General features: G+C 36.5%; 1 protein-coding gene across 2 annotated transcripts in view; it reads left to right on the forward strand.

Moving 5' to 3' along the window:
- Positions 1-21195, forward strand: part of ARHGEF28 (Rho guanine nucleotide exchange factor 28) — a 145524-nt gene that overhangs the window by 82459 nt on the left and 41870 nt on the right. The window contains exons 1-8 of one of the 2 annotated variants that reach the window (XM_032212612.1): positions 970-1281; positions 11410-11540; positions 13291-13517; positions 14072-14267; positions 14500-14611; positions 18973-19012; positions 19320-19443; positions 20543-20675. In XM_032212612.1, the coding sequence (XP_032068503.1) occupies positions 1194-1281; positions 11410-11540; positions 13291-13517; positions 14072-14267; positions 14500-14611; positions 18973-19012; positions 19320-19443; positions 20543-20675 (1051 nt within the window). In that variant the 5' untranslated portion in view covers positions 970-1193. Of the gene's footprint in view, positions 1-969; positions 1282-11409; positions 11541-13290; positions 13518-14071; positions 14268-14499; positions 14612-18972; positions 19013-19319; positions 19444-20542; positions 20676-21195 lie in introns of those variants that run through there. The other variant, XM_032212613.1, reaches the window with a different exon arrangement.

A 21195-nucleotide genomic window follows, 5' to 3' on the forward strand; every position in this document is an offset into this window, starting at 1 on the left:
TTTGTTTCTTGGCAAGGCTGTTATTAATCTGTAACTGAGTGTGTGTGTTGGCTAACCATCTAATTTATCAAGAAGTCCAGGAAATCATTTTATCTGAAATGGATCTGTGTATCTCACTGGTTGGAAATATGACTGAGGAAAGAATCTGCTGTTTCTTAAATTGATCATTTTGTACATACTTTGCCCATTGAGTAAAGTACAAAAATAATGTATGTGAGATGTTTTGTAGTGAATTTTGGTTAAAAACTAGTAATCACAAATAGGTGAGTTTTATGTTTACAAATGAAACATTTAAACAAGAAAACTAACTGTAGTTTATGTAGTGTAATAAGGGAGAAAGGATAATGAGTTTTTGTTGAATACTAATCGCCATCGGGTTGTTCAGGGAGATTGTATAAGAATGAAAGACTTGTAAATTAGTCACTAGTTCTATTGTACATCAAAAGGATGGCAAGATAGCTCTGTAAAGGTGCCTGCCAACCTTACAAATATCTTTATGATAGCTTATGAAATTCAGACATAATGACTAGGAAAAGAAGTGTTTTTAGAAGTTATGTCCAAAAGGATCATAATAAGATGGTGGTTGTGGTGGGAAGGGCATGCTTCCTTTTAAAAATTAATGGACAAAGTATTCTTGTCTGCCAAAGTTTTAAATTATGAGGGAAATCCTGAAACAAAGGAAATCAGGTATGTGATTAGGCTCACCAATTATTGGTTTGAATATTGTCTTCAGAGTTTCATCTTTTAGATGGCTCATGCTTTAAAATAATACAAGATTAAATATTTTAACTTTGTAAAACACAATAAAGGAAATAATGGCCCTAGTTTTCTATATCATTCTGAGACAATGCAAAGTTTCTTTTCCTTCTCAAACAACCCTGATTATTCTTTACCGAAGTTTGGAAAATGAAAAGGCAAGTTAATGATTAATTGGCACACCATGACCTTTCCAGTGACTGTAGACTAGGATACAGCAGCCTCACTCCTGGGTGCACATCTTATTTTAACTTGACTCTGTCTGCTTTCATGTTAGCCCATGCGCCTTAATGCAGAGAACAGAATCCTATTGCCTCTCCTGGGTTTAGAGAGCAATTTCTTTCTGTATGGTTCAACTTTTTCATTTCCTATTGCTTACCTTGCTGCTCCATACAACAGCTACTATAGTTGAAAGGGGTGTTTGATTAGCAAGAACAATGGATTCGGATTCCGATGCACCTTTTCATTATTCTTGGCCATCCTTACCTAAAATGAAGATCCGAAAAAGGACATCCAAACCAAAAGGTAGATAAAGTTTTTTCCCCCTTTAAATTATTCCTTTCATTTGTTTATTTTGTTTGATATGTGCATACAGAAGAAAGTTGATAGTTCTGGTGGTTTTTTTTGGTCATTTCAAAATATTTAAAATATTGTCTCACAGATACCAAAAAATTTGAAAACCAGATATCCCTTTCTTTTGACAATGTGTGGGTGATCTTTGTCTCTTTTAATTTGGTATTTTTTTAAAAAAAATATGCATGCATTCAAGTTCTAAATCATTTTATTTAACAGAAACTATTTATGATTTCAGTACAGCTTACTTTAAGCAGTGTTGAGCAAATACATCAAAAGCTTATGCCAGATATGTATTTTGAAAGATAATAGAAATGAATGACCTATCAGATGTGATCTGTAAATAGCTCTGTTTTTATTTTGCTTTGTTTACCCATGAGTGACTTTAATTATATCCCCAGAGGTTGTTACAATGAAAGCCTATTGGATCAGAGAATCAGATGTATGAGATTTAAACAAAAGGAAGAAAAAACTTTCCTTTTGATATGAAACTTGGTCTTTCATGGTTATTCTAGTAGTTTCAGACAGAAACAAGGATATTTTATAGGAAGATATGTTTAAAAAGCATTGATTTAGTAAGGCAGTCAAGACTGTTAATGCAGGTTAGATATTGTACCAGAATTATGGTCACGCTTCTTTAATCAGACCTGGCTTTAAGCCTGTTTTCAGCTTTAATGACCTGAATGGTTTTGTTCAAGGTTACTGAAGGCCATCTTCTGTGGTCTTTCCTTGGGGAGGGGGAGTTTCTTTTAATCTGAGTTGAAAAGAGGAGGGATATTTCTTCAGTGTAATAAAATTAAGTACTAGCAATTACAATGCTACTCCCAGTGTGAGGTTTGTCTTGTAACCAAATTATTTTTTCAACACCAAACGTACATTTTTTTCCTTACTTAGGTTTGCTAGTTTTCCAGTTTAATAACTTGTTTTGTTTTTTAATCCTTGCCTTACTTTTATTTTTTGCTGTTTCTGCCTTGACTTCATTTGTTTGTAGACCAGCTTTAATTGACTGATATGTACCATGTTTTCTTGAAAATAAGACCCACCCCAAAAATAAGCTGGGGGGGATGGGCATGGCCAGTGCAAGAGGTGACGAGTGTGCAGGGGCTGATGGTATCTGACAGTAGCCATAGCTTGCAGGCCCCATGGTACAGCAAAGATAACTCTGAGCACTGAGGCAGAGGCGGAGGGAAACAGGCAATCTGGATGTGCTGCCTGGCTCACTGGAGGCTCATGGGATGTTTGCATGGTGCAGCAGGCAGAGGCAGAGACATGGGGGGGAGGCAGGTGATCTGAATGCCCACCATGGGCACCTGCCCTGGCACAGCTGCAGGGAAGCCGAGAGATGGTAAAATGGAGTGGGTGGCACGTTGGGATAGCCTGCGCCCCCCTCCCGCTGTGCCTCCATCTGGCTCCACCATGCATTTTTTGCTCAGAGTGAGACTGGAAGCTTTGTTTGCAAATGGGGTGCTTTAAAATGGAGTGATTAACTCCGTTTCAAAGTGCCCCATTTGCAAGCAGACAAAGCTTCCAATCTCCGTCATTTCTCCATCTGGGCAAAAAGTGTTTGGGCATCTATGGGACGCTTGGAATGGAGCATATACACATGCACATTTGTCCATTTGTCATGTGTTGCTATAATAGACGTAGAAATAAATGATTGAGAAAAATTGACTCAGATATTCCGGTTTTTGCTTTTAGAAGTAGTGTGATAGTTCTTGGGATCATGAGAGATCAAGACTCGATTGCTGAAGCAATATTTCCCATATATCTCCTATAGACAGAACTGGGACTGTCCCATTATTTTTCCCAATGCAATTTTCCCATAAAAATTGTCCTTCACTCTTTTCAGTATCTATTGTGAGATAAAGATCTAGGCAGAAATCAACATCTGAATAGGATCTGAGAAAGTATTGAAAAAGACCCCGTTATCACTGATTTTAACTCAAATGTACTCCCATTCTTATTGTCTACCATGACTCAAGTTACTATAAAACAAAACAAAACAAAACCATCTGGAAATCCTAGCACAAATTATCTGCCATCTGGAAATCCTACCACAGATGGTCTATACATCAGTGTTCCTAAGGATATTTCCAATTCAGGTTTTTATGTGTATTGTGCCATTTGTTAACTAGGGTTTCAGGTATCACTGTAGTCTATTCTTGATTTTCATGTATATTCTTCTATTATATTTCTTTACAGGAAACAGATTACGGTAATAGGGATGCACAGAATAATCAGATAGTGCTTTTAATTGGTAGTGGTAGCCTTTCACCTTTATCTGAAGTCAAAGCTGAAGAAAGGAGGAGATTTTAGAAACTCTAATAGTGTGGAAAGTGATAAAAGCAGAAAAATGTAGAAGAAGGGTATAAGCTGCATATATAAAATATTAGATATGCACCATAACAGTGGTTCTCAACCTGTGGGTCGGGATCCCTTTGGGGGTCGAATAACCCTTTCACAGGGGTTGCCTAAGTCCATTGGAAAACACGTATTTTCGATGGTCTTAGGAACCAAGACACCAATTTTATGTTTGAGGGTCACCACAACACGAGGAACTGTATTAAAGGGTCGTGGCATTGGGAAGGTTGAGAACCACTGTTTTATAAGCATAATATTCTTCCAGTTACAAGTCCCTGTGCTCATCATCATCATCATCGCTATTATTTTAAATTTATTTGGTTTTCATATGGGTTTCTGAGGCTCAGAGCATGTGAAATGAGAGACCCCAGAAATTCTATTCCAGAAATTCTAGCTCTTTGCACTCACATTCTACACCCTGCTTTGGGGGTAGCAGCTTTGTAATTCCTTGGATTTGGGGGTTTTATTTTGAAAACATAAGTACAGAGTGAACATGATAAAGGTTGTAAAATTATGCATGGGTACAAATTTTTTATTATTTTTCCTATTTTAAAAATACTCGAATCTTGCATAATTGGTGGGAGATCAAAAACTGATGAAGAAAACATGTCTCCTAGCAAACAGATTCAATATGTTTTTGCATTTCCAATGTTGGTATTGTAAGTACTATACAAAATGGGTTAAATACATTTGTGGGAGATAGGGCTTTCAATAGATATGAGTTAGATAGTTTATTTACTTAAAGTTATCCCTAGTGGTTGCTAAGGGATTTCTTTCCCCAAATTGGTATTTATGACTCAGAGTTGAAGAACAGTTGTTCTTCAACACTTTCCATAAGATTTATTGAAGAGCTTAGGAAGACTCGAGTAATGATAGAGAGAAATCTGGCTGATTCATATTAAACACGTGTAGAACTTGATCTATGTTGGAAACAAAAACAAAGAAACCCTTCTCAGCTTTAGGTAGTAGAGTTGTAACTGAAAAGGCCTTCCCAAAGACTTTAGCAGGCTAGTAGCAGGCTACTTCAGCTGACTGCTAGCTGCAGTTCGGCAGTTCAAATATCACCAAACTCAAGATTGACTCAGCCTTCCACCCTTCCTAAGTGGGTAAAATGAGGACCCAGATTGTTGGGGGCCATATGTTGACTCTGTAAACCTCTTAGAGAGGGCTGTAAAAACACTATGAAGCAGTATATAAGTCTAAGTGCTAGTGCTAGTTGATTACTTACATACTCTGCTGATAAAAACATTGCTATCTATTCTGGTGCGATGGTTGATATAGTTACTGTCCACTTTTTAAATTGACGATGTGAACATGTTACTTAAACCAGTCACATATCCTTTAGACCAGGAGTCACCAACCTTTCGGACCTCAAGGACCACTAAATTCAGAGTTTTAAATCCCGCAGACTACTAATATGATTTTTTAAAAAAGATAAATAGTATTTAGTGCAAGATAAAAAATGCAAATAATTTTTCTGTGGGCCATCAACTATCACTGGTTGGTGACCGCTGCTTTAGACTTCCTCCTATCCTGGCTAAAGAGACCTGCAGGTGAGGTGTTGGCTATTTTATCTGAGGAGCTATATTTCTGTTCATCATATAACTTAAGTATTTGCTATGATATTAATGATGCAAATTTTCTGGTAATGTTTATAAAAATATAGGCTGAATAAAATTGCCAATCATCTATGTGGATCAAATTTAATTTACTACATCCAAATTGGTGCTGACCCTCTTTCATTTTCATAAGCTTGGTGAAATGTTCAAAACATTTTTACATACAGTAATCTCTGGAACTTAGAAGCATGAGTATTGCCAGAAGAAAGTTTTGGCTTCTCTCATTAAGCCTAATAGAAAGAAAAAATGTGGAACACAATTTTGAAGATCTGTCCTTTTAATCCTGAAATTCAAACATAAATTTTTACATCGTATGAGGTTGTACACTTTATCCAACATAATTTATACTGCAGATATTTTCCCTTTTTGGTTTCATAGCTTTCATTCTTCTAAGTTATAGATTAACTTACGTTAACTTTGCTGGAGGAAATTCTGGGGAGCTATTTGAATACTGTTTGCTATTTTTTCCTAGGTGATCGTTATTCATTTTCTTCTTTGACATATATCTAAAATTTATGAAATGTACTGGAATGTTACTAAATGGTTGTTAAGCATTTTAAATTGTCCTTTGAAAGTTCATATGGGCATTACATTCTAAACCCAGTAAACAGATCAGAATTATTAGCCTGTGTGATTTATTTAATGTGATAGCTGCCTTTATATTTATTTATTGCAAGGATTTGCATGCAACCTACTCTATAGATTCTAAGCAGGTTATGATTCCTTTTTCTTACTTTGGTCTTTTTCTTAGTACTCCCAACTTTTTCTATGTATTGTTTAATGTTTGCTTGTAAGGAAATAGAGTGATTGTTCTGTGTCTATGTTTATAAGTAATATATTCTGTAGAATATTCTGTTTCTAGGGTGGGAATACATCTTATCTTAAAGAAAAAGACATTTGTTTTAAGCACTTCAGGCCAAATTTAGTTTAATCTTAAGCACAAGAAAGAGAAACAGGATCCTATAGCTGTCCATCAAGAGTTAACTCCTAGACATCCTAGTGGGCAGGCACACAAGCATAGGATCACATTTCAGTGAGAAGTGTCACATTTCTATTTAAACTACACACTAACAAATGCAAATCTATATCCTCTTTCTTTAGGTAATGTGTTTACTCTTTTTGAACAATGCATACTTATAGTTATATTTGGTACACGTAATGTACCAAATTGTATTTTGGAAAATAATAATGACAGATGTGCATATGTATGTGGTAGACTCATAGAAGCATAGATTCATAGGGGGTACTTACTGTTGGTGAATTTGTAGAGTTCTAGCTTTTGAACACAACTATGTGTGCAACAAAAACTAGAGGAAGCAGATATTTCTTGCTCAGTTGCAAGTTGCTAAGTTGTCTGAAAAACATAGCTGTCTTGTTAGAGAAGACCAAAGTACATCCGGCCTAGAATTTTAAAAGCAAACAACCAGCTGTCCCAAGAATTAATACAAGCATTGAAACACCTTTTAAAAATGCTTTAAAGTACCATTTTTTACATGTGTGAAATTGGATTTTGGGTTAGGAAACTGAAATCTTGATCTCTTCCTTGATTTTATAAGCATCTACATAAACCCCAATCAATGAGTTAACACTTTGCCATACTTGTGCTGTAAAAAATGCGTGGAACTTCAGGAATGTGATTTATCATCTGCACAATAGATATTTCTTTGTCATTTTTTAAACTGGATTGTTTCTTCCAGTAAAAATAAATAACTAATGGAATCAATGTGTAATTAATTTTCCTGTCTAGTGAATTAGAAATCCTGAAATACCTTTCCTATTACAGTAGTCTAAAGTATGGATGAAAATAGAAAACTGATGAGCTATTCTTTTATAACACCCTGTTAAGGTGTTACAAAGTCTAAGAGCCTGCTATAGATATTTGATTGCTGAATCCATTGGAATTTTCAATTTTTTAGGACTTAATGAAAAGCATAACAGAGCATATACATAAAAAAATTCTCTGTATGGGCCACACCCTGCTGATGTTTTACCTGGCTCTTCTTCCATGCTTTTGGCAAGGGGGACCAAAGCTTATTTTAAGCAACGTAAGCTGTTTTCCTTTACTCCCAACTCTTTCTGATATCCCGCCATCTTTTATCCTTCTTTTTGTTTCTTGGTGTTTTTCTTGTTTTAATGTTTTAAACAATTTGTAATTTGCCAAAGTTCCTGATAATTAAGCAACATACTTCAATTCTATTGAAACATAACAGTTCAGTATTATTATTATTATTATTTGCACAAAAATCTTTATCCACAGCCACCGGATCTCTAGCTGGTGTTTGCCTTCATATACATGCCTGTGCCAGCCAGCTGGTTTTCGGTCTTGTGGATGGCTGGGGGAGGCCATTTTCTCCCTCCCCAGGCTTCAGGAAAGCCTCCAGAGCCTAGAGAGGGCAAAAAACAGGCCCAATGGCCCAACCAGAAGTTTATTTCCAAACTTCCAGTTGGCTGTTGGTCATATTTTTCACCCTCCCCAAGCCACCCTCTGGAGGCTTTCCTGAAGCCTAGGGAGGGCGAAAACGGCCTTCCGCAGAGGGATTGCTGATAATTAAGCAGGGCGGGGGGCTGCTTAATTATATGGGGAGGCCATTTTCGCGCTCCCCAAGCTTCAGGAAAGCCTCTGGAGCCTGTGGAGGGTGAAAATCCCCCCCCGCTTGGGTCGCTCGTGCATGCACAGTAGGTGGGTCGCTTGCACATGCGTAGGTGGGTGGGCATGCACGCACAATAGCATGCAAACACACAGTTTTGGCACACCAGGTTAGCCATCAATGCTCTATTGTCTACAATGCTAACCATTAGGACATTTCTGCTAACGTTCTACTGAAATTCTTTAAAAAAAAATTCAGGTAGTGCAATATTTACAAAAAATCACTGGAGGAGGTAATTCATTGCATTGTGATATCAGCATGTTGATGATAACCAGTGGGGGCTGCTGCTTAATTGCTGACCCTGTGTCTAGAGTTTGTGATGGTCTGGATAACAAAAACCAGCTCTGGCTCAATGTTAGCAAGAAAAAAATGGTTCCCCCCCCACCCCCAGCACAGATCCAGAATGGTGTCAGTTCTGATTCTTGACATGGTAGCAATTCCCAGACAGAACCGGTTCTCAGCAGGTGACAGTCATGGCCAGGCGGGACACTTTGCACAGAGCCATTTTGTGCATTGCTTGTGCCAGTTCCTGGACTTCATTACTTCATGATTGGATTACTGCAATGTGTTGTTCATACTGTTGCTCTAGAAGACCATCTAGAAATTACGCTGCTAGAGTCACTTATTGAGATAGGTGGCTATGGAAATCAAATAATTTGAGAAATTACAGCTGAACCCAAATACAGTGGTATGCATAGTTTTGAATACCGAAAGCATTACAGTAACGAATGAATCTCCCAAAATCGATAAATTGAGTAACTATGTAAAATGTGCTACATAATTACGGTCACTAAAAAGCCATTTTGAATTACAAATTGAAGCATGAAGTGAATAAAGTGCTTCAAGTTTTTTTTTTTAAGCTGGTTCTTTCCCCAGGGGACTAGAATAGGGTGAATCTGAAACTCTGTGGTTCTTGTTAGTGTTTTTGCTGGAAGAGGCTGTTTCTGTTTTGGATTGTTGTATTTTTACTTATTTTATGTATTTTTGTTGTTGCTGTGATTGCTCAAAGTTATGGCATGTGAGATGAACAACCATACAGTACATATTTTCTAAAATAAATGAATAAAAGTTGTTTCTGTTGACTAGTTTATCATTTTAGGTTACCAGATCGGCCATGCTAAAATTAAAAAAGTAAAAAGATAGTAACGAATTCTGTTTATTTTTTTATGTGTCAAAACATTTTGCTATTTGAAAACGGATAAAAATGTCAGGTGAACATTCTGATCATGAATTCGAATGGACTCTTCTTTAATTTTTTTAAATGCAAGATATACCACTACAAAGATACTAAATTCCATTATTTGTATGCGTTAATCTTGGTATTAAAGTTTATCATTGTGTTCTTCGTTATTTTAAAATATTTGTGTGCATGTGTGCATATATTATACATAGAATCCTAAACAATTTCATAAAATTATTTACAAACTTCTCAATAAATCAGCGTTAATAAGGGCCTATGCCAGCGATGGTGAACCTTTTTTGGCTCACGTGCCATACGTGGGGGGGAGTGCAAGGGGGTCGTGCAGGGAAGCCTCTGGAGGGCTTAAACCGACCCTACGAGCAAACCGGAAGTCCGTTCCTGAACTTCCAGTTTGCCTATAGGGCCAGATTTTGCGCTCCGGAGGCTTCAGGGAAGCTCCTGGGGCCTCCAGAGGGCCTCCGGGGGGGGGGGGGCGGGAAGAGGCTCTTCGCCTTCCCCAGGCTCCTATAAAGCCTCTGGAGCCTGGGGAGGGCAAAAAATGTCTTTAAAAAAGGCTGAACTCAGCAACGCCTCATGTGTCCTGACAAATGGCTCCGTGTGTCCCCTATGGCACACGTGCCATAGGTTCGCCATCCTGGGCCTATGCCATTCAGTGGGATTGAAAGAGATGAGAGAGATGGATAGAGCTATGTATGTTCCTCCTCCTAGAACTATTAGTAGTATTAACACTCTTTCAGGAAAGAACATTGTAGGAAAGAGTTAATCCTTCTGTCTTCCAGTCCCAGGGTTGATTTCATTTATTTAGTAATATTGACTAATTGATAACCTCTAATTTCTGGTACAATGAAACAATGTTTTCATTATTCAGTTCGGTTAGCTCCTTGTTTATTTGGACAGATTATATCCTGAATGAATAAACTATGAGGAAACAAATGTGTTGGCAGGCATTGTAGGATACACTGAGATTTCAGTACTTACTACTTAACATTTTACTTCCTTTTCTTTCTTTCTCAAATGATTCTACCTGCTGTCTTTAAGCCCATTTTGAAATTTGTTATAATAGAAACATTAAAAAATAATAAGCAGCTGAGACACCTGTTGCATTATTGAATCTCCTTCACAACTTGGCATACTTTCAATGGGTCATGCAGAGAATGTGGAAGAGCCAAGTTCAAGGAGAAACAACTAACCAAAATTCAAAGCATATCCTGGAAAAATCAGTCCAGGAAAAACATTGTGTTGCACTGATAAGGGAATAAAGGAAGCTGGGTAGGTCCACCAGAATCAGAACTTGTAGCTCTTGTGAAACTCCTTTAGTTTGGAAAAAAACTGCTGGTCAGATTCCTCATTAGATCTTTTTAAAAAAAATAGCAAAATCATGTACTCGTCCCTCCATCCCAGAACCAATAGACCCAGATATGGGGTTACGTGGGAAACACTGCTCTAAGCACTTCTGTTAATCTGAATTATACCCATATTGATAGATTCATTTGTGACAGTAATAATATGACAGCCTTCCTCTTATGTGATTGAAATGATAAGGAACCTTTCATGCTGTTATTTATAATATTTAATTCTTATTAGAAAAATTGGATAGGACAAATGAGCAGTATTTTGGTCATCATTGGCTAGCTAAGAGCTACAAAGTAGATAGGCCCAGTTTACTTTTAAACTATGGTTTCACTCTTTCAAGACATATAGCCGCTCAGAGTCTTTTCTATATGAAATATGTGGCAAATAAATTCACTCACTCAATCAGTTAATCAATAAACATATACAGTAGTTGTCTATTCTCCAACACTAGTTAAGTACAAACTATAGACAAGAAGGGCTGTAAGTTTCCCATCACTGTTATAAACCCCATACATAGCTAATTCTAGGAATAATTCATTCCTCCTCCTTTGTATAATTTCCCTATCTTCAAATACAATGGGATTACAACTCTTAGAATTCTTAGAATTAGAATTCTAAGAATTTAGAATTCTTAGAATTAGAATTTAGAATTCTAAACCAGCAATGACCAATAATATATCTGGAGGCCATGATGTTCCATGAGTACTAGAATGACCCTGCTGTAGAAGGCTGAGTGTGACAACGAGAAGAGAAGGAAGAAAAAATGGACAGATAACTCTTCTTACCTCAATTGTTGTACTCATGAAACAAAAACATGAATAATTTCATCAAAATTATATTTTTCTTCTGAATTATCATGCAAATAATAATAATAATTTTTCCTATTATTTTATTCCAGCTCAGCAATATTCCCCATTTGAAGCTTACAGGAGAAGACCAAATCCTTCCACCTTCTTTGCTGCAGCCAAACTTTCTGCTATGCTAAATGGAAATGATGAAGTGTATGCAAACCGCATGGTAGTAGATCAGGTAAGACTGACAGGTGTATATTGAGATTAGTTACGTATGGCTATTGAAAGTATATGATTATATCAAGTAATGAATTGCACAATTAGTATTTGTTTATTTTATTTCAAGGGGAAGGAATAAGGGAAATGTTTATCATTTATAACCTAAGCATGGTCTCACACACACACACACACACACACACACACACACACACACACACAATGTGTTGGTCAAATATTACCTGCTGAAGTCCTACTAATTTTAGATGAGTTTTTCATAATTCTACAACAGTTTGTGAACTGTGCTTTTTCTTGAGCTCCCTTTTTTAAAAGATGAAGAGTAAAATTAAAAACTTCTGTTTAAACAGGATACCAAGAACCTTGCACTTAGTTCTTCTGAAACGGCTCTTAATCTGTACTTAGCCATGACATTTCATTTTGGGACTGATTGATGTTAATTTTTATCAGTTATAAATTCAATGAAAATTGAATTAAAAGTTTTTAAAAAAACACGGAAGACCTACAAGCAATGGTTTTGGTTTGCAAATCTCAGCCTCCTTCATTCACTCCCCTTAACTACTGAGTGAATTGTACAAAAATGTCTTCTATGTCCCTATTTCATCGCCTACATACTTCCCATGTCTTTCCTGTACAATATATCCCTTTCACTTCTTTTGTTTTTGTCTATTTCATGCACCCATCCAAATTGATCTGATTTATGCTCTTCTCTCTTTTACGTGTGTCTCATGTACGTATGCCCCTCCCTCTCCTAGGCCAGATTTGTCGCTCCAGATATTGCTGGATGACAATTCTCAGTAGTGCTATCGGGAAAGCTAGTGATGAGGCTGGAGTTGCTGTTCAGCATCCTCCACAAGACCGTATTTCTTCTTCCCTATCATAGACTAATAGGAATCCTTGTCCATGGAGTTTAGTGTCATCTTACAATTAGTGTGGGAGACTACATGAAAAGGTAAAAGGTAAAGGTTCCCCTGGTACATACATGCTAGTCATTCCTGACTCTAGGGGGCGGTGCTCATCTCCGTTTCTAAGCTGAAGAGCCAGCACTGTCCGAAGACGTCTCCGTGGTCATGTAGCTGGCATGACTAAATGCTGAAGGCACACAGAACGCTGTTACCTTCCCACCAAGGTGGTCCCTATTTTTCTACTTGCATCTTTACATGCTTTTTGCTTGCGTTTTTATATGCTGGGGCAAGTAACGGGAGCTCACTACATTATGCGGCGCTGGGGATTCGAACCGCTGAACTGCTGACCTTTCTGATCAACAAGCTCAGCATCTTAGCCACTGAGCCATCATGTCCCCTTTACACTAAATAAATGTAAATGTTAAATAGACAGTATACATTTTATTTAAAATTTAATTAGTTTACACTAAACTATTTTTTTATATTATTATTGTTATACCAAATCTATACATTTTATTTAAAATGTTAGGTTTCGTATAACAATAATAATATAAAATTGTAGTTTTTACTTACCTATGCTATCTGGTGTTTGATTTCTGAGGAATTGCTATGCTTCCTTCTTGCAGATATTTTTATTTCATTTTGATACCTGATATCATTGTAGATATTGAATGAATTCTTGGAGCATAGCACTGAGAATATATTCTGCCATCACTGGGTTACTGATCCCACTGCACTTTTTCTGTTGGGATATTAATATCTCTTGATGGTTCTAACAGCTGAATTTAGTTTTACACCATTTTGCATCATTTTGTATTTAACATTAATCATTTTATTTCCATGCTTTAGTTGGAAGATGCTGGTGTCAAGTACATTAATAACAGCCAGAGTACTTCTGAAACTAACACAGATTCAAGTAAAGATCCAGAAGTGTTGGAAAATATCCCAAGCCACAAAAATCTATCATCACTTATGATACCTAGCTTGGACACCTCAGGTCCTTACATGCCATTAAAGAAGACACATGGTCTTAGTAATCTACGGAATCATCGTTATCCCTTTATTAAAAAACGAAGGTGTGTGTTAGCTTTGGATTGCACTGTAATAAAAACAGTAAATCTTTTCATATGTATGTTTATCCTATAAAATAAATATGGGTTGCATGGGTTTGGAAAGGAATGTGTTAGATAGGGTTCCAAAACTTTTCATGCATCTGTTTTGCAAAAATGCATCATGTTGGTTCTGACATTCTTTTATCTGCTTTCTGAAAGCATAACTAAGCAGAAGTGATCAAGAATGACTTGATCATTCACAGAATGTTCTCCCTACATTCCCCTCTTCCCTACTCAGAGAAACATATTTAAAATTTCCCATCACTGTTTTTCTGTTTCTGAATTCATGCTGCCACAGTAAGTGTGAGCTTTGTGGTGTGTTTGCTGATATATAGTTGATTTTTGACCAAAAAGGTTATATTTTGACATTCAAGGAAATGCTTCCCTTTTTCTTAAGACATGCCTCTAATTTCTTAGATTTATTCAGCCATTTTAACTATGGTTAAGGTTTGGTAGAGTGGATGAAAGGACAATACACTTTACTAAGTTATTGTATGCTTGTGTTCCTTTGCTCCCAGTTCCAGTCTTGATGACTTGGATGTTGACAATGGAGATGAAAGATCCCATAACTGCTATTCTTCAGTATCCTACAATTCTTCTGTGATTTTGCCTAGTGATAGGGAAAGGTTAAATGCTTCAGATCCCACCACTAGATTGGATGGCAACATGAACAGAGCTGAATCTCTTCCTTTATCCAGCAGTTTACAGTCGAAGGTATCATTGTTATTTTCCCATAAAATTAATGACAATTTTTAATTGATGGGGGAACTTACATTTCCCCCAAAATGCCATAGTATTATTTTTTAAAAAACATTTTGAATTTACCAATAAATTTTAGCAAAAGAAATTTTCTATTAGAGACAATCGCCATCGAGTTTTGCAATTAAAACTTTTGTAAAAACTAAGAAAGAGATTTCAAAATGTGCTGTTTGTTTTATATGTTTAGGAATCTCTACTTTCGGGAATTCGTTCTCGTTCATATTCTTACACTTCACCCAAAGTCTTATTAGGCAAACCACAATGTGCCCAGGAATTTATTCGATGTGATTCAAATGATGGTGAGCATTGATATTTTAATATTCTTATATTTTTAGAGCAAGTTGGCATGGTTTATTCAGCCTCAAATTAACTTTAGAGTAGGGTATTAAATATACTTTTCATATAAGAGGAAATGTTCACTTTTGCATTCAAATGTTTTATTTTCATTTTTTCATTTTCATTTCATACGGTCACATATATACTGTGCATGATTGGGGCCATATAACATTGGGCAATAAACACAGCCATCCTTGTACTCCCCAAAATACAAAACCAATATACCACTTCAACCCTCCATACACCCTTTCTTACTCCCCCCTCCAACTTTCCTTTCTCCCCTCCAACATTCCCCTCTCCTACTTCCCCTCCCCCTCCGTCACTCCTTTCTCCCCCTCCCTTCCATCTCACCCTCCTTCCGATCCTCTCTCCCACCCTCTCTACCCCTCCCTCTTCTTTCCCTCTGCTCCTCGCTTTGGTGTATTTCTACTATCTATCGATATATTCAGCTTCTTATTTTTATACTAAAATTAAAAAAAGCAACAGTATACAAGTGCAATCATGTTACTTTAAAATCTGGCACATACTATATTTCCCCCTCCCCCCTCCCCCCTATGACCCCACTTCCCTTCCCCCCTCCCGACTTCCCAGAGCCCGTACACAGTATAGCTTTTTATCAAACACAATCTAAGATGTATTAAAACCAAGAAAGTTGGGGGAAAAAAATAATAAAGAAAAAAAAAGGGGGAAAGAAAAAAGAAAGAGAAGAAAAAAAGTCAGTAAAATCTCTGCGTTGAACTCAGCTTCTTACCATTACACAAACTTTAAGCAGTTTACATTGTTCCTAATCTTAATTGTTTGATTACCTGCAGGATTTCCCCAGAAGTTATTTGTTGATTCAGCTTTTGCCTGTACTCTTCTCTAGCTAGGGGCCTTATCTCTTTATCTAAGTATCTGTCTGTTTCTAAACCCTTAATTTTGTCCCCTTTGTGCCTCCTTCCTCTATAACACAATTTAGATACATTTCAAATTTTTCTTTTGGTATCCTCTTCCAACTCTTTTCGTTTTTACCCTTGTTTCTGTCTATATTTTTTTTTTGTATTCATCAGTACTCCTCTCATATATGCTTTACTTACATCTCCTACAAATTCCCTGAATATACCCTTATTCATATTCAGAACAAAGTATTCAGATAGCAATTTTTTACAATCATTAATATACTTTTCATATCAAAATAAACTCCCATTCGACCTCCAAGACCTTCTTGCCTGCACTACCCTTCCCAATTCCGTCCAGACTGGGTTATGATCCAAGAGAACCCTCACCGCAATCTTTGTCTTCTTCACCCTAGAAGATAAATCATTAGTGATTTGTATAAAATTCAAAGTTGTCCATCAAGTCTTTTTCCCTTCTAGAATTAGATCTAATGCGATATATCTTCCAAAGGGATCTGCTTCAGTTCACTCAGCCTTAATGTCTTTTCTTAAGTATGCAACTATACCATTTTTCTTTTGCGTAGCAGAAGTCACAAAATATTGACCAAGTTCGAGGTTGAACAGATATTTTGGATCAGTTAATTTAATGTGAATTTCTTGCAGACAAGTTATATCGTTCTTGAACTGTTTGAAATAGTAAAATATTTTCTTTCTCTTCTGTAAAGAGTTCAGACATAACTCCTTGATCAATGGCCGATGATTATTGAGGTTGTTGCAATCTGCCTTGTTTTCCCATTCGTCTGGTAGTCGTATGGCTAGGTCCTTGTTCTCTGGTCCCTTGCCCTTCCGGAAGGAGGAAATGGTGCTTTCTGTCTGGTAGTTGTGTGATTTGCTGTTTATCTTGTCCTTCTCGTAATCTTTCTCCAGATCCAGATGATTCAGGGTGTCCCACCTTCAGGGTCTTGTGATAGAAATCTCGGGCTTCCCATACAGAGTTGAAACGATATTTTTGCTTATCAAATGTAATTATAATACCAAATGGCACATCCCATCTATACTGTATCTGACGGTTTCTGAGTTCTTCCACTAGAAAAGCATAATCTCTCCTGGCTCTTAGCATTTGGGGTGGTATTTCTTTCAAGACAATCAAGTCCTGTCCGCCAATTTGTAGCCTGGTATTATAAGACTCTTGTAGTATCACGTTTCTAGACTCTCTTGTAGTAAAATATATAATTACATCTCGAGGAAGTTGTCGCTGTATTGCCGCCCAAGAGTTAATGCGATAAATTTTTTCGATCTGCCAGTCAAAGTTGATCCCCGGTCTTCCCACCAGACGATTAAAGGCCTCTGAGAAAATCTGCTTCAAGTTCTCCTGTTCGTTTTCACGCAGCCCCCTGACTCTTAATGCAAGCTCCATCTGTTTGTAGTGTATCATAACAATTTGTTTTTCTGCGTTTTCAACTTTTTGTTGCATCACTTCAATTTTGGATGTCAAGTTAGTGTTGGCTTCCTCAAGAACCTCTAGCTTATCTTCCATTCCAGCAACATATTCTGTCAATACAGTTACAAGTCCCACCATATCGTCCTTTGTTTTGGCAATCCTAGTATCAAGCTTATCACATAAGTCTGCATTAAGTTTATTTATCTCCTCTCTAAATTCTCTAAGAGTCTCAAAAAAAATTCTTTCGTTAATAAATCTCCAGTAGGGGGCGTAGAGGGTGAAAGCTGCAACTTTGTGCCAAGTGCGTGAGGTGTATTCCTAAAAGGACGTCTCCCCGACTTTGATTTTGATGCCATTATTTCTTTTCTTCAAACAATTATTCAACAATTATTCAAACTCTGCTGGCCTGTTGTGTAGCTTGCGAGAGAAGAAAGTATTAGGTCCCCCCTTTATTTGTTCTTAGAAGTTTTTCAAAAGGTTTCAGAAAAGAGCATTGTAACAAAGGAAGTTTCAAAAGATTAGCATTGTAATGAAACAATTCATATTCATCTCTGTTTAGAATGTCTCTATATTAACAAGGAGGCTTTTACAGCTTTTAAAAGTTGATAAGAAAAAAATATCTTGGTAGGTCTTCAGAGAAACAAAACTAATTAGTCAGAGAATGCCATCTGGCTGTTCCTTTGATCTTTCTATCTGTCGGACAGTTAAGAATGTGGCATCCGCCATTTTAGGAGCTTATTTTTTTAGAAACCCGATGCACAAAGAAAGCTCTTTCTTTTTAAAAAAAAATAAAAAAAAGGGGACAGATAAAGTTCTCGGGTACGGACTCTGCTTGTATTAATCTCAAATAGATATATCAAAAATTGTCCTAAGCGGGGGTTCCTTACTTTGCGCCGTAGTGGTTACGGCAGAAGTTCCTGGCTCGGAGGTGTGATTCAGCCTTCGGTAGGCCCCCCCTTCCGTTCGCAGCAAAGAAAAAAGCTGCAAACTTCAAAGAAAAACTCTTGCCAGCTGGATCTCTCTCTCATCTTCTTTGCCTGAAGAATGAGTTTATCTACCAGGTATTTAGGCAGATAACGCAGCCAGGAACCCGGGGGCAGCTCGTTAAGCCACCGCCATCAGCAAGGTCCCGCCCCGGAAGTCCAGGAAATGTTTTTTCTAAGTTGCAAGATTCAAATTACTCACACATATCCCACTTTTTTCTAAATCTAATTTATATCTAACTAACTATAGATCTACAAAGATAGGCAGGATGAACGGATGCATTAAATTTTGTCCCTATAATGTGCACCTTGCATTTGTGTACAGTTTAGTTATAGTCTCCTACTGAGGTTTTGGAAAAGGAAGAATATTTGCTTATTAAATATATATTATTACTTTTGTTCAGGAGCAAAGACAGCATAGATGGTCCCAATTTTCCCCACAATAATAATGTGGTAGGTTAGCCTGGGAAGAGAAAACTAATTTATGTGGCTAAAGATGGATATTGATATCATTATGATTGGTCACAAATACATCCAGGATTTGGCATTTTGCCCACCTATTGAGTCCTTGAGAACATGGGGTAGATAGATGTTGTTTACTAATATTAAAGGTGTTGTTGGATGTAAGCCATCTTCTGCAATTTATTATTATATATAACGTGTGAAATTACAGCTGCCAGTTGTAGGATGTTGTGATGTCTCGATGTAGTATATATGTGCGTGCATTCAAACTGTGTGGCCTTTTGTAATTGAAAGAGGGAAATTCTATCAATAAGTACATATTCTAAGTCTGTCCAAGTTTTTTGGTATGGCTAAAAATTATTGGGAACACATAAACAATGAGTTTATGCCATAATCTTTCAGCTTTTATTATTATTATTACTACTACTACTTCAGGGATGTTAGTATACAATAGTAATATTTAAATGGAGTGAATACAAAGGAATTTTTAAATGGAAATCTTACATTGTCAACAATTCTTGATTGCTGAAATGTAATTATTTTAAACATTATTTTTTTTATAGAATCACACGCATTCAGCTTGCATGAACAGTCAGATAAAAGGTATGTTTTTAGAGTTTATATATGTATATAATTTGGTTATTGGTAATAATTGCCCAATTATTTTCTTTACTTGATGCTATTTACTTGAAAAATGTAAGAATTTCAGCATCAATCAGGTATGCTACTTGAAATTAACTTGCGATGGCTGGATAAAATACAGAAATGCATATATACTGAAATTGTTCCACATTTGAATAAAATATAAGAATGCAGGTATATATTTATTTTTTATAATATAGTCACATATTTTATTAATTATACATTTTTACTTTATAACATGTTAAGATATTTTCTGGTATATTTTTAGGATTCAAGAAGAAGAATGGGATAAGTACATAATACCAACAAAATCAGAATCTGAAAAATATAAAGTTAGCCGAACGTTCAGTTTTCTAATGAACAGAATGGCCAGTACACGAAATAAATCTAAGGTAATTTGGGATCGATGCACTATGGAAAAACAACAACAACAAAGCCCCACCAAAACAAAATAAAAAAAAAATCTTAAATATTATGGGTGCTGAATTGTCCTTGTACAATTCTTATAAAGATTTTATAATTTGGAAATGAGAAATACTGTATTTCTTTGGACATACTGAATAGAAAACATTTTCCAGTTGCAAGAGGGTTTTCTTTTTTTTTTTACAGTGAAATGATAATATTCAATATGTTAATTTGGCATTTATCATTCCATTGTCTGAAAATGCTAGGCTGAATAAATATAATAAAGGGGAAAAGGGACAGAATTTGATAAAAGGAGCAAAGTCAGAGGTTTTTTTTAAAAAAAATTGTGCTAAATATTTCCCTTCTGATTTTGGGACAGTTTGGGAACATTTTTTAAAATTGGTTCATGTCAATATTTTTTCAATTTGTTGCTGTTTTGGTTCCATTGTGATTTTTACAAACTCTTACTTTGAAAAAAGCGTCATACATAGTTCTGTGTAATCATATGGATATGAAGAGACCCAGAATTATCTTAAGATGATCCCTATATCCTTTAATGACATAGCTTTCAGAATGTGCTGACCTCATTTTCAGTGGTTATCCACTTTTGTTTCCCTTTTGTTACAATATTCAACATTTCCAAAAGTAAAGTTTATTATTTATTTTATTTTAGATTTATCTTTAGATTTTTTTTTATCCTGCCTTTATTATTTTTAAAAATAACCCCTGGTAGCAACCATACTTCTTCCTTGTCTTCCTCTTTTTCCACTACAATCTTGTGAGTTGGGCTGAGAGAGTAAGACTGGCTTTCATACCTAAGACAGGAACTGCAATTCAGAATCTCCTTGTTTCTAATCTGGTGCTTTAGACCAAATGTTATTTGAATGAGATTATTCTACTATGGTTTATATAAACATGTAAGAATATGATTTCTATGGAATATTGTTCTACAAAATGGAGAGGAATGAAAAGATTATTCATTGCTTCTTTTGAGTGTGGTAGTTGACTGCTTCTGGACATACTGATGCGGTTTCACTCTGCGAACTAAATTTCTATTTACTTGTATTTTCCATTTTGGTTATTAAGGCAAAAAACAAAGATGCCAAAGAAAAAGAGAAAGCTAACAGACATCACTTTGTTTCTGGATCGTATGCTGGAGTAATGCCGTGTTTCACATGTGAGAAACCACTTTTGGGGAAAGAAGCATTACAGTGTTCTTGTAAGTAACTATACTTTGTGTTCATAGAACTTGCTTTCCCCAACTCTGTTGTAGAAAATTGCTTGTATTTCAGCGGTGGGTTTCACATTTTCCACTGGTTGCTCCAAGGGCACCAGGCCTTCTGCACATGCGCTTTGCTCATGCGCGCGCTTTCAGCACATGCACTTGGCCTCAAAAATATGTTTAAATAGGATGGTATAGAGCCAGGGTGGGTGGGCGAGTGGGTTGGCCCACCTGTGATTTCCGCTACCTGTTTGGGTGAACCGGTCCGAACTGGCTGGTATCACCTCTGTTGTATTTGTAGATTGGTTCCAAACTTAGTCATATGTAGAACAGATGATAGATAACCAGAACCACAACTTACTTAATTCCCTTAACTAGCGTACTAGTTTCTCAACTAAGTAAGATTTTGGTGGGATTACTCGAAACAAGACTAAACATAGATTCAATTCTATTTCTTAATTTGAGAATAATGTGCTTAGTTCAAGATACAGTGTTTGCATCAGAGGGACTAAATCTC

This window comes from Thamnophis elegans, chromosome 3, assembly GCF_009769535.1.
Source record: "Thamnophis elegans isolate rThaEle1 chromosome 3, rThaEle1.pri, whole genome shotgun sequence".
NCBI classification, from domain to species: domain Eukaryota; kingdom Metazoa; phylum Chordata; class Lepidosauria; order Squamata; family Colubridae; genus Thamnophis; species Thamnophis elegans.